The 13,246-nt window shown below is 35.8% G+C and overlaps 1 protein-coding gene across 9 annotated transcripts in view; it reads right to left on the reverse strand.

Moving 5' to 3' along the window:
- The window catches only part of PLEKHA5 (pleckstrin homology domain containing A5), a 262,028-nt gene that overhangs the window by 31,495 nt on the left and 217,287 nt on the right, over positions 1 to 13,246 (reverse strand). For 5 of the 9 annotated variants that reach the window (XM_069585596.1, XM_069585606.1, XM_069585602.1 and 2 more), the window contains 4 exons: positions 8,985 to 9,020; positions 8,398 to 8,460; positions 7,145 to 7,225; positions 6,860 to 7,009 (listed from right to left, as the gene is read on the reverse strand). In XM_069585596.1, the coding sequence (XP_069441697.1) occupies positions 6,860 to 7,009; positions 7,145 to 7,225; positions 8,398 to 8,460; positions 8,985 to 9,020 (330 nt within the window). The remainder of the gene's footprint in view (positions 1 to 6,859; positions 7,010 to 7,144; positions 7,226 to 8,397; positions 8,461 to 8,984; positions 9,021 to 13,246) is intronic. The other 4 variants (XM_069585600.1, XM_069585598.1, XM_069585597.1 and 1 more) reach the window with 1 other exon arrangement.

The following is a 13,246-nucleotide window of genomic DNA, read 5'->3' on the forward strand; positions in this document are numbered from 1 at the left end:
ATAATAAGAACTTTCCTTTCCTTGTCCAGAACCAATGGCAATTTATAACAAAATTTACCCATGGGGATAATTATACAATACGATACACACGAACAGCCGAGTCATTAAGCTGGGAAAGACTGAGGGCAAGAGAGGAAGGAGGCGACAGAGGATGAGATGCTTGGATGGTATCACTGACACAAAGGACATGAGTTTGAGCAAACTCCAGGAAACAGTGAAGGACAGGGAAGCCCGGCATGCTTCAGTTCATGGGGTTGCAAAAGGTTGGACATGACTTAGCAACTGAACAACAAAAAAATTAGCTTCTTAAGCTCCAACAATTCTTCATGTTTAAATATTACAGATTAATGTCCACAACTACACCTTGGAAAATTAAAATACTGCAGTACTTAAATCTGGCTTCCCTGGTAGCTCAGCAATCCACCTGCAATGCAGGAGTTGTGGGTTCAATCCCTGGGTTAGGAAGATCCTCTGTAGAAGGAAATGGCACATGGAAGGAAAATCCCATGGACAGACGGGGCTGACAGGCTACAGTCCATGGGGTTGCAAAAGAGTCGGACCTGACTCGGCGACTTAAATTTACCATTATGTTTCAGTGATTAGGCACAAAAAATACTAATTTTGGCTATTACTACCCAATGATAACAATTCTGTCAACTGGGTATCAGAACTAGTTGATTTTTGAGATTAATCAAAATAAAGTTAATGTAATTTCAGTTTTACCTTCACGATGTAGAGATCTGTTGGCATAGATATTAACAATGTGTTTAGAATTTGAATATTTTAAAAATAATATTTTAAATGATTTTATACTTGCCTTAGTATATAACTGCATCAGAGATAAAAATCACTACTTACTAAACACATAACATATCTTATTATACTATCTAATAATAACTAGTATATTGGCTTTTTTAAACCTAAAAAGATGTTACAAGAGACAAATTCAAACTATATAAAGTGAGGTTCAACTAAATCAGGTAGTTACGGAGCTACCTTAATTTTAAATATCTAGTTTATGATAACAATTAGTCATTTTACCTTTTTGGCTACTTTAATCTTTAACTTACTGGCTAGTTATAATCTTCAACTCATATTTAGTTTCTCCTCTAATCTTCTCTTTGAAACAAAATAACATTCTATCTCAAAGAAAATGGTTGCTTTTTATTGTACAAATTGAAGATATAATGAATTTTTCTAATAATAAAAGTAGAACAGAACACAAGAAAAGATCTAATATGCTCTCCCTTTGTTAGCAGTTAATCCTCCTCAGATATGTACAAGGGAAATTTCCAAATATAAACAAATGTAGCCAACAAGCACCCAAATGCAAAAGTTATCAATACATGATCAATCTGGTTTCATCTATAGAATCCATTTTCCATCCCCATGGGATCATTTCAAAGCAAGTACCAGAGATTATATGGTTTCATTTATAAACACCTCAGAAAAGAAACAAAAATGAAAAAGATAACAGAAAAATTCTAATGAATTTTAATAACTAATATGCTTCCCTGTTGGCTCAGATGGTAAAGAATCTGCCCGCAATGCAGGAGACCTGGGTTCAAGCCCTGGGTTGGGAAAATCCCCTGGAGAAGGGAATGGCTACCCACTCCAGTATCCTTGCCTGGAAAATCCCTTGGACAGAGGAGCCTGAAGGGCTACATACAGTCCACAGGTTCTCAAAGAGTCAGACACAACTGAGCGATTGAGCACACACATGTATTACTTTAAAAATATATTTTTAAAGTTATTTTCTTTATCTTTAGCTGTGTTGGCTCTTCATGGCTGCGCGGCTTTCTCCAGCTGCGGCCGGCAGGGGCTGCTCTATAGTGGTGGTGCTCGGGCTTCTCACTGTCCTGGTTTCTCTTGCTGCAGAACACAAGCCCTAGAGCAAGGGCTCAGAGCTCTGGAATCTTCCCAGACCAGAGACTGAACCTGTGTCCCCTGCACTGGCAGGCATATTCTTGACCACTGGACCACCAGGGAAGTCCTAAAAAATATTTTAAACTGTAACAATCTCCTTGTCTATTCCTTTGCTACTTATTTGTTGAAGACAATGGGTCACTTGTTCTATAGAATTTCTCCCATGTTAGATTCTGTTAACTGAATTCTTGTGGTATTGCTTAGCTTGTGCTTCTGTTTTCTATTTTCGTATAAACTCGTAGTTAGATGCTGAGGTTTGCTGAGATTCAGACTTGATTTTTGATTCCCCCAACCTCACAAGTGTTGCTGGGTACTTTCCATTGCAGCATTTCAGGAGGTTTATCACCCCTGGCTGCCTCTGTTTCTAGGATGGTGTATTACGTCATGAAACAACCAGTGTATTTAAAAATCATCATGAAATCTTTCAAAGTGTATTTCATGACAATCCATGTATGTCAATAGATTCGTTAAAAAAAAAAATCACATTTTGCTATAATTCTCAGCAGCTCTGTGTGATATGGAGAATGAGAAGATGAAGATTTCAAGTGCACGCTTCTCTTCAAGGTGGGTTATCTGTCCTCTTCCCCAGCCCGTTAAACTTTCTCCTTCTAGTCTAAAGTCTCCATCGACTTAAGTCCCTCCCATGCAGAATCTGGTCTAGAACGTAAATTTAAACTTACTGGAAGTCTCTACAAAATGCTCCTTCACTGTACCTCTGGGCAATCTCTCTCTCATTTTTCCATTTTTAACACAGTAGTAATATTACCCCTGTGAAAGGGTTCTTAAATGGCTTAACTATGTGTGAAAACACTTACAATGGAACCTGGCACCCAATAAACTGCTCCAGAAATATTCACAATGTTTACTACTATTCATATATTGGTCCTATTCTGCAGTGGATAAATGCATAAGCCATCTACTAGCATGATTCAGGATGACTGGCGGGCTTTATAGTTCTTTTAAGTTCCAACTTTATTTTTATTTATTTGTTCATGTATTTCTTTGGTGCCAAAACCCAGGATTGAACCATGGAATTTTGACTGCAAATGTTTGATTAAGAGAATCTAGATTTGATTCCATGTTCCAGAAAATACAAATTATGTAACTACAAAGAGTAAAGTGGAGTAGAAAATACAGAAGTCCAAGAATAAAAAAATCCTAGGGACTTCCCTGGTGGCCCAGGGGTTCAGACTTCACCTTCCACTGTAGGGGATGGGGGTTTGATCCCTGGTCAGGAAGCTAAAATCCCACATGCCTCAAGGCAAAAAAATCCAAACTTAAAACAGAAGCAGTAATGTAACGAATTCAACAAATACTTTAAAAATGGTCCACATTGAAAAAAAAAATCTTAAAAGTCCTGGATTTAGGTGTTGATCTGTTTTTAATTGGTTATGTCACTTTGGAAGTCATTTAACCTCCATGAACCTGAGTTGCTACTTCATCTGTGCAGTGGAGGTAATGAGAATGAAAATAACATGGAGATAATTATTACAGCTATTTTGCATAGTATCTGCTTAGGGATCAAACCGGATAATATCTGTACGTAACACAGAAATACAAATATATTTTGCTACCATTACTGGATGAACCCTAAATTCTCATCTAAGGCATGTGAAGAGCATCTGCTTTACCTGGTTCCTTGAGCTGTCAGAAAGAATAAAGGCAACACTGCTGAGTGAATAAAGCATCAGAATATTTCTTTTACAATCAGAGACGAAGCCTAAATGTAAACTTCCTGAAAAAGGTGACTGGAGCAGATGCTTAGCCCTCTGCTCACCTGATTTCAAGGCACTGTGGTCAACTCCACGTGTCCCAGTGTTGATGGTCAATCAACTAGGGCACTTTGGAAATGCCGGTGAATTAAGGACCCCGGGGCAACCGCGACCAAGGAGTGAGAGACAGCCCAGCCTCCCCACCTCTCAGTGGGAAATCTAGAAATATTTAGCTCATTTCCTCAGAGGGTCCCTACTAGTCCACAGTGGCGACCAACTCAGCAGTGAACCTCCGCTGGCTCTTCTCCCGGCCACTCCCCACACCCCGCCCCGACTCATTCTCCACACTTCCTCCATCACTTTCGTTTCCTGGAAACAGCTCCCAGGTCCTCATCCCGGGCTCTGCGTTCAGACAAAACCCAAACTAAGATAGCGACATGCTGACAATTTTCAAGGGATAACTGACTGTTACAATGATCCTTCCTACTAATTAGGCTTAGGTCAAAAAGGAGTCGAATAAAGTTAAAAAAAATTAAAAACAAAGAAAAAAAGAAGCAGAGGCCAGGAGAGCACACAAAGACATCATGTGCTTTAAATTTAAAGCACACTCATGCATGAGTGTGTGTGTGTGTGTGTGTTGGATAGGATTTAGAGAGAAGAGACACTGCATCAAGAATTAAACACATAGGCAACACTGCTTTACATGTTTGGCATGTATTAAATCTTGGTTTTAATACCTCAGTGGCCGATCAGGTGAGAAGATCAAAGCTTTGCTCTAACATCATACCTTATATCTTTTATATCTCAGGACCTGGATTGGAACCAATGCCCCAAGATCAACTGTTAAAGAATCAGAGGAATCCTTTGGGATTCTTTTGGCAGAGATATAATTTAAGTATTGTCAACATCCAGTGAGTTCCAACCATTTATAGCCCTAAGCTACAAATATGAATATGTTTACTTAAAGGCACACATAACATAGTTTGTAGTCTATGCATTAAGACCTGTCTTAGAAGAACATATTGAGGGTTTATAAATGACCAGTGAATAATGCTGAAGGCGAAGGAAAAAAAAAATCCCAGCAAAGTGATCATATGCGGTAACAACCAGAAAGTGAGATACTCAAAAATGATTATTTCTTTGAACGTATCTGATAAACTTCCATCAGGACTGGAGGTATCTTGGGAGAGAGCCTACAGATGAGATTTAAGTTACGAAACCTATTTGGTAAGGGAAGAAATAACAGTTCAATTAAACACTATATATCTCTAAAACTTTTTATCACAGACACCAAATTGTGAAATAGTTTCCAACTTAATTTTGATTTGACTCAGACTGTCATACAAATCCCAAGCTTTTCGTTAACTTGGCACTGACAGCTTAACCCCTCTTTCCCTTCCTTATCTCGTATTTCCTACCTTCGATTCCAGCCAGCTACTCAGTTCTACTTCTTGCTTCTCCAAATATGCCCTTCACATTCTCATCTGTCAGCTATAATTCAGAGCATTTTGTCCTGTATGGGCTGCCCTTCACTTCACCTTTCTTCCAAATCCTACCCATCACTGATGCGCTAAATGACTACTTCCTTGTAGATAACATTTCTTTATGACGATATTATAAAAAGCTATGTAGACCTAAGGCTTCAGGGTTATGCATAGAAGACCTGGAGTTGACCTCTAGGAGGCACTGCATTCAGTTGGCTTTATAACGCTGGGTAAGTCATTCAGTTCATTCATCACAGTTTTTTAATTTGGCTGCAGTGGGTCTTAGTTGTGTCATGCAGGATCTTTCGTTGTGGTGCAGGCTCACTTGCCCCGCGGAATGTGGGGTCTTAGTTCCTTGATCAGGGATTGAACCCACATCCCCTGCATTGTTCTGGACCGACAGTAAGTCCCCAATTTATCACATTTTTAATGCACATCCTATATTGCTGAATGCTAGAGTTACAAAGGTGAATAAGATATGGTTTTGATTTCAAGGAGATCACAACTGCAAGGATATTAAATTCTTAAAATATCTATATATGCCAGTGTATAATTAAGAAACTCAGACGAGATAATGGAAGTATCAGTATTTTTGTTTGTTTTAAAGAATGGTAAAACGCTTCAGTTGTGTCTGACTCTGTGTGACTCTATGGATCTTCGCCTACCAGGCTCCTCTCTCCATGGGATTCTCCAGGCAAGAATACTGGAGTGGGTTGCCATTTCCTACTCCAGGGAGGGAATCTTCCTAACCCAGGGATCAAATCTGTATCTCCTGCACTGACAGGCAGGAATAATAGGTATATAAAATATAAAGTACTTAAGAGTCACAAAAACCAAGTTATGATTTATATAAAACCATAGTATATTCCTTTAAAAGTAGTTTGTGTTTGGAAAGTGAATTTAGTGTTTAGAATGGATGCCATGTTGAGAGTCTGGTAGCTTCCCAGCTAGGAAAGACCTCTCTTCGTTAAGTTATACTGTCTGAGGACTTTCTTCAAAGGTAGCTGCTCCCTAAACAGCCCACGGAAGGTACACACAAGGGCGTGTTTGCAGTTTTCTGTAACAGATGGCTTTTTTCCCTTTCAAAGGGCTGCCTGGGCAGGTGCTCTTACTATGTTTAGAAATGAGTACGTCATAGGATCTAAAGCAGACTCTTTAAACTCATAAAACACTCAATTTATAAACTCTTAAGTAAGACTTTTAGATTTGGTAATCCCAGGAGACTCTTTATTATAAAGCAACTGGACTACGGGTTAAAGGTTCTGCTAATTATATTTCTTACTCAAAACTATCATCTAACCTTAGATCACACTGCAGCTGTAAAATGGTAATGCTGGCGGCTTCTTAAAAGCATTTCTCGGGAGCCTTTAATTGAAACGGCTGGTTCAATGAATCCAATTATCACCTTCCAAAAATTATTCTAACGTGACATTTATTTTCCTAACAGCAACAACTTTTAATGTTATAAAGAACTTTTCATCTTCATAATATATAAACAGGTGTGTTGACATTCCCTGTAAAACTATTTCACAAAGAACACAAGGTCCACTAATTAAAAAAACAAAGACCACCTTTTATTTTTGTTAGTCTTAATTAAGAGCAACAAATTAAAATTTTGTACTAATAAAGAAAAATCCTACAGAAAGCCCAATTAAAATGATATAAATTAAATAATAATAATAAAAAAGAACAGCATACCATTCTGGTGTTTACTAGGAAGGAAACTCTGCTACTTACTGCAGTGGCTCGAGAGAGTTCACGACATGTGCTGAGCAGTCCGTTTTGTAAATCGTCCCTCTGAAGCACCACGGTCTGAATGGCTGCTGGGTTATCTGCATTCATTTCTATCTCTTGGCTGGCTGACAGCAAAGCTTGCTCAAGCGTGTACTATTATAATAAAAAAATGATTACACTTAATGTTCTGCATCATCGAATTAATTCTTTTCTACTTCAGTTATCAGTGTCCTGATAATCATCATATAAAGTAACATCAGTTGTAGATAATAAACATAATTGTCCTACTTTCTCCTTGTGGAGCTGCTGAAGTTTCTCCTCCAGAGCGTGTACCACTTTATCTTGCTCACACAGTCGGCTTAGCTTGGCCTAGGTTACAGAGAAGATGTCTTTTGTTAGCAGTTTTTAATTTTTCCTGTAATTGGATTTAGGCATAACAAAAAAAACCCCTCACATTTAAAACAGCCAAGGAATAGCTAATCAGGTCAATCTTCATTTCAATCAATAAAATAAAAATTAAAATATAGAATACAGAGATAGGACGCTTTAAAAAATGCATATAAAGTAAAAAAGCATTTTCCACCATACTATTTAACTTACACAATTCAAAATACTCTTAGTAACCAAGCAGTCTCCTATGACTTCAGCAAATCATTTTAATGGGGTTAAGATATTTTCTCTACAAACTGCTGGAGAGTTTAAGTAACTTATGCAATCCTTAATTAAAACACAGACTGGATTCTCTTTTTATATTTTTTAAAGTATGCTTTTATGTTCTTCAGAAAATATTGCCTCTAACTATAATAATACAAGTAAAAACATTGCTAATGGAGAAAAATAACTTTCAACAATTTTAATGTTTTAAATTCTTGATAATACCTCACTTTTTAAATTATAAAAACATGAGAGAGCACTTTAATAAGACTTCGGTCCTGCAATAAACCAGTTCATCACATATCTGAAAATAAAAACCCGGAACAAACAGTAAATATATCCCAAGTGTTACTGCATAATGACACAAGAAAGCAAGAAATTTGAGATTCTTTCCTTGTCATTTATCTATTAAAGTAACCACCTTATCTTTGTTTGAGAACACAACTCAAGCCACATCAGATGGGATGCATTGAAATGAGGAGGTACAGCTCAGTGGAATAAAACCAGCAGAAATGAGGGAAGAATGAGATATAAATAAGGATGTTAGTGATGTAAAACATGATTAACAGCAGTAACAAAAGGATCCAGTGACAGAATTTCTAGAGGTTGACACTTTCTCCAGATGACAAAGTTTTACTTTGTCTCTAATCCTTCATAATTTTATATCAGAAATACTCTTCACTTTCACAGCTGCTAACTATGGGGGTGGGGTGGGAAGACGACAAGTCAGGGAGTGAGGATTTAATTCAATCTAAGTGCAAAAGAAGAAAACGTTATTTATTTGATGTCATTTTGGAGGGCAGAACAGGAAGAGGAAATCTTTTTTGTCACGCTTATTTCCAGCGTTTTGGCAGAGCATTGATAATACACTGCTTGCTAATACTTACATCGATATCTACTTCTTCGGGTCTGTATTTGTATACTGTGCCTCTGCATTCATCCTGTGACAGCTATAAGGGAAAATGTCACACAGCAACTTTAAAAGTGATTAAAAATATACATTTACTTAGTCTATAGTTAACATTTTAATTCATATAACAACAACAGAAATGGGGTTTTTAATGATTCTATACTTTTAAAAAGTTTAGTTCAAACACAGATCATTACAAAAATAGAAAATTATTGAACATCAATACAATCAATATGCAAGATACGTAAGAATGATGTTAACTTGAGCTTGTCAGACAAAATAAGAAGCTGGTCAAATAAAATTATGCAGCACCTTATGTTTTCCATTTGCGAGACACACATTATTTTAATGAAAAAAATTGACAAATACAATCAGAGCAGCTGTACTGAATCAAATCTCGAATCAGGCATTATTTCAGCAGTCAAAAACCGTGCTTTCAACAGTATACACATAACCACACAACTGTGTATGTGTACATTCAGATGCCAACACATCTTTGTACAATTTTATTAACAAAACCTAGAACACATTGTATACATATACGTAATATATAAACACACATACACAGTATAGACTTATCTTGTTCCTCTGTCTTAAGAACTAAAAGAATGGAGGAAAAGGATGGGTTTAATCGAAAAGAGGAAAAGCACTCAGAATCTCTTAAAACTGAAAGTCTACAGTATAAATATGGATGGCCAAATTTCATAAAAAGTAAGGATGTGTTCATTGACACCATCTGTTTTATTATATTGTAATGAATTTCTACTCATTGTATTCAAACATCCTATTTTCAGCTTCTTCCAAATATCTTTTGGTCAAGCCAATCCTTATTTCTGACTGTGCTAACCAAGATTTCAATAAGCCATTCCAGTCAGTTATACCATGGATTATATCATAGTGCCTCTGCAGGCAAAACTGACTGACTGCCATCTACGGGGTTGCACAGAGTCGGACACGACTGAAGTGACTTAGCAGTAGCAGCAGCAGACAGTGTAAGAAAAACATAGCAGGAAAATGTAATTGGGGCTCAATGCATGTTCACAAAGTGGTATACTTTTTCTCAAAATGGGGACAGGAATAATGTATCCCAACTACATTCTAGATTGGAAAATTAAATTTCACTACAAATGCATAAGAATATAAAAGTTACAACTATATATGCCTTCTCTGTAAAAAACTGCTTAACAGGTATATCTCAAGAAGGCACTATTTAAACAATAGATAACTTTAAATGGGTCTAGGAATGTGGAAATCAGAAGATTAGAAAAGGTAATAAGCATTCCAAACATACAATAATCAATCCTGGTTTCCATGTTTCACTTCAAGACATTGCTTTCACGTACCTCATGCAAATGATTCTGTGACTACTTAAGGGGTATGCAAAGTGACTATTAAACCATAGAACTTTCATAGAAAAGAACATCACATGAAAAATGAATTGAATGACAAAAGCCAGAATATTTATGCACTATTTTAAAATAAAGGCCACTGAATATGTCCTGCAAAGTGTCGACTGTCATTCTAAATAAAAGCACCTAGATCCAAGAAGAGTTTATACTTCTATCTAAAGAAAGTAGTGAAAAATAAGTTTTAAAATGCTTTCATCCATGACCAAAAAAAGTCAGAAACGCCAAAATCAGTATTTCTCATTTATAAAACATAAAAGATGTAAAGCCTTTAGCTGCTAAATGTCTACAAAGACTTTGCTTATTTAATATTTAAACGCCAAACAGCTTTACTAAACCATGGAATGTATAATTTGGGCATAAATAGTGCTATATCTAGATTAAAATGTGATTTGCACCTTATATCCCAAGTCAAAAGAGAAAAAGCCAAGTATTTAAAAAATGAAAACTCAGTAATTTATAACAAATATTTTGGATAATGGTATAACATTTTTATTTACAGAATCTCACTGCATTTTCATATGAGTTGGCAAATTATAAAAAGGAAAGATGTATATTGTGTACTTATAATTTTAGAATGCTATTTCCTGAAAACCATAGAAATAATAATACACACAAATTAGATTTATTTTGTTGTACCTGTGTTTTTGGTACCAACGAAGATTTATCTAAACCTTTTATCAACTTATTCAATAAAGATAACTGGATATCAACTAATAAAATCTTAAAATAATTAATCTTCCAATATGCATTTCTTTTGCCTGTGAGAAGAAACTCATAAGAAAACAAGATGGTTCTTTAAACAATTTACTTTTTTTTAAAAACTGGAGTACAGTAGATTAACTAAAAAATTAACCTTTAAGCATGGTCCATTTCCTATTACTGATTTTAATTACTGATGACTTTAAGAAAAGATGAATTTATTTATTTAAAAATTTTTTTAATTTGAAAAAAATTTTTTTTTTAAATTTGGCCACACCACAAGGCTTGAGGGATCTTAGTTTCCCAACCAGGGGCTGAAACTGAGTCATGGCAGTGAAACTGCCGAGTCCTAACCACTGGACCACCATGGAATTCTAGAATACAATTTATTTTTAAAAATTTCCATCTAGAATCAAAGAAGTTTACTATTTTGTTCTCCATATCAAAATCCTAGTAATAAGAAACATTAACTTCATGAATACTCTGATTAACTCAAGTTCTACATGAAATAATGTTTCATGGCAATATTTTTTTATCATTTTTCAAACACATCTTTAGCAAGAAAGTTCTGAGTTTGAATACCGTTGTTTGAGGTACCTCTGCAACACTAGAAAAGTTAAGTGACAGGGGGTTACTTAAGTAATTAATTCAGTTTGAGAAGCATATTATATAGACTTTACTGATTATATAAGGATATGCATTATATTTAGAAATTCAGAACTTTTTCATAGTATAGTATCATAATCTTTTTAAAAACTGGTTTGGCATTAAGTTAAACAAAATCACTTCTGCCAATTAAAACTGAACCTTCTAGAGTATCCCTTTTAAGTATGTGAAATACATATATGTGTATATATATATCTTTTGAAGCATATGAATATATACATAAAAGACAAAAACAGATCCAAGGGGAAATATTTCGATAAAATTAGACATGTCCTACAAAAACTCAAAAATGCTCTTAGGGCTATGCATGCATATTTGCTAATCAACCTGTATCTTTTAAAACAATTATCATGTGATTAATTTCACTGATATTAATTATGCTATAAAAATTCTAGTACAAATTGTACTTCTGAAAGGAGACAGAATGATTAATAGAACCAGAGGAAGTTTTAAACTTGATGCTCACTTAACATTTGCTTTGATTCAGTTTTAGGTTCTTTTTATTTGACTAATTTTAAGAAAATTACTGGGACTTCCCTAGTGATACAGTGGTTAAGACTCCATGCTTCCACTGTAGAGGGTATGGATTCAATCCCATGTCAGGGAACTAAGATCTTGCATACTGAAAGGTGACCCCAAAAATTAAAAAAAAAAATACTGCTTAGGTAATTTCTCAGGTGTCCTCTTTCTTTTAGGAAAATGGAACACAGAGGGTCTCCTGAGAGAAAACCTGAAATGGCTATGACTCAGAATAATTGGTCATAAAACACTGTTATGCTATGTTGTGTCATGTGCCAGCTCTTGTGATGCTGCAGAATGTAGCTCGCAAGGCTCCTCTGTCCATGGGACTTGCCACGCAATACTAGAGTGGGTTCCCGTTTCCCTCTCTAGGGGATCTTCCTGACCCAGGGATCAAACCCGAGTCTCTTGTGTCTCCTGCACTGACACGTGGATTCTTTACCTCTGTGCCACCTGGGAAGCCCGTATTGCCACTTCATTTTCAGCTAAATTTCAGGAACCCATCAAGACAGCATTGCAATGCAATCCCAGAAAAGCAAACCATCACGTGTACAACAAAAATTTTCATAAAGATTTTCTTTCAATAATAACACTAGAAGGAAAATCTGGAGAAAAACAAGATGTAATTTCAATTCATAGAAGTCTATATAGACAGAGTTTAAGAAATGTGTCTGTCACTTTTATCTACCAATGATGCTCTGCCAATAATCAATCACTTTACTACTGGCTAGTTAAAGAAAAGAACTTTAGAATTAACCAAAGTTAATTCTAGAAACTAAAAAATCCCTAGATTGGACAGCACTGATAGTCAATATTGATTACCTGGCTGCCCATATTTCGAACTCAGGCATGGCTGCTGCTCTTAGACCTTCAGATCTTCCTGTTCTGTGCAATTTCAGGTTGTTTTTTTTTTTTCTTTCAAGAATCAGTATGTGGAAATATGTGTATATAAATCTATTACTCTTTCAGTATTCAAGGTCACTGATGCTATGGAAGACCAGTCTCAGATAACCTCCATGTTTTTGGAAAAACTCCAGGGAGAACTTCTAGTGCAGCTGAATGATTTCAATCAGCAATGAATTCTCCACCATCAGCCTTGATTACTGACCAATATAAAAAGAAAAATCAAACCAAACAGAAAATCTCAGCTCTTACTTATTGGAAATATACAAAATGTGAAAAACGAAAACACAACCTGTTAGAGTAAAAGGCCTTCGATCTCATGTCAGTCAGCATTTTACAAAATTAGAAACTGACAGCTTTGTGTGCTGAAAAGGTTATCAATTCCAGATCAAGTCCTAAGGTTCATTTCAAAAAGTGTGGCTTTTTGCAGTGAAGTAGCAAGGTTCTATAATCTCGTGACTTTAAGAATGGAGACTCCTTTTTCTTTTGAAGAGTAAAGCTGTTTAACTTTAAATATTTAATACTTTATCTCCTTGTTGCAAATTAAAAACTACGCTCGATCACATATTCTACATGTTTTGAAAACTGGGCTCAGAAATAAAGAGTCACCCTCCCACCAACTGCTTCAGT

Source organism: Ovis canadensis, chromosome 3 (assembly GCF_042477335.2).
Source record: "Ovis canadensis isolate MfBH-ARS-UI-01 breed Bighorn chromosome 3, ARS-UI_OviCan_v2, whole genome shotgun sequence".
Classification (NCBI taxonomy): domain Eukaryota; kingdom Metazoa; phylum Chordata; class Mammalia; order Artiodactyla; family Bovidae; genus Ovis; species Ovis canadensis.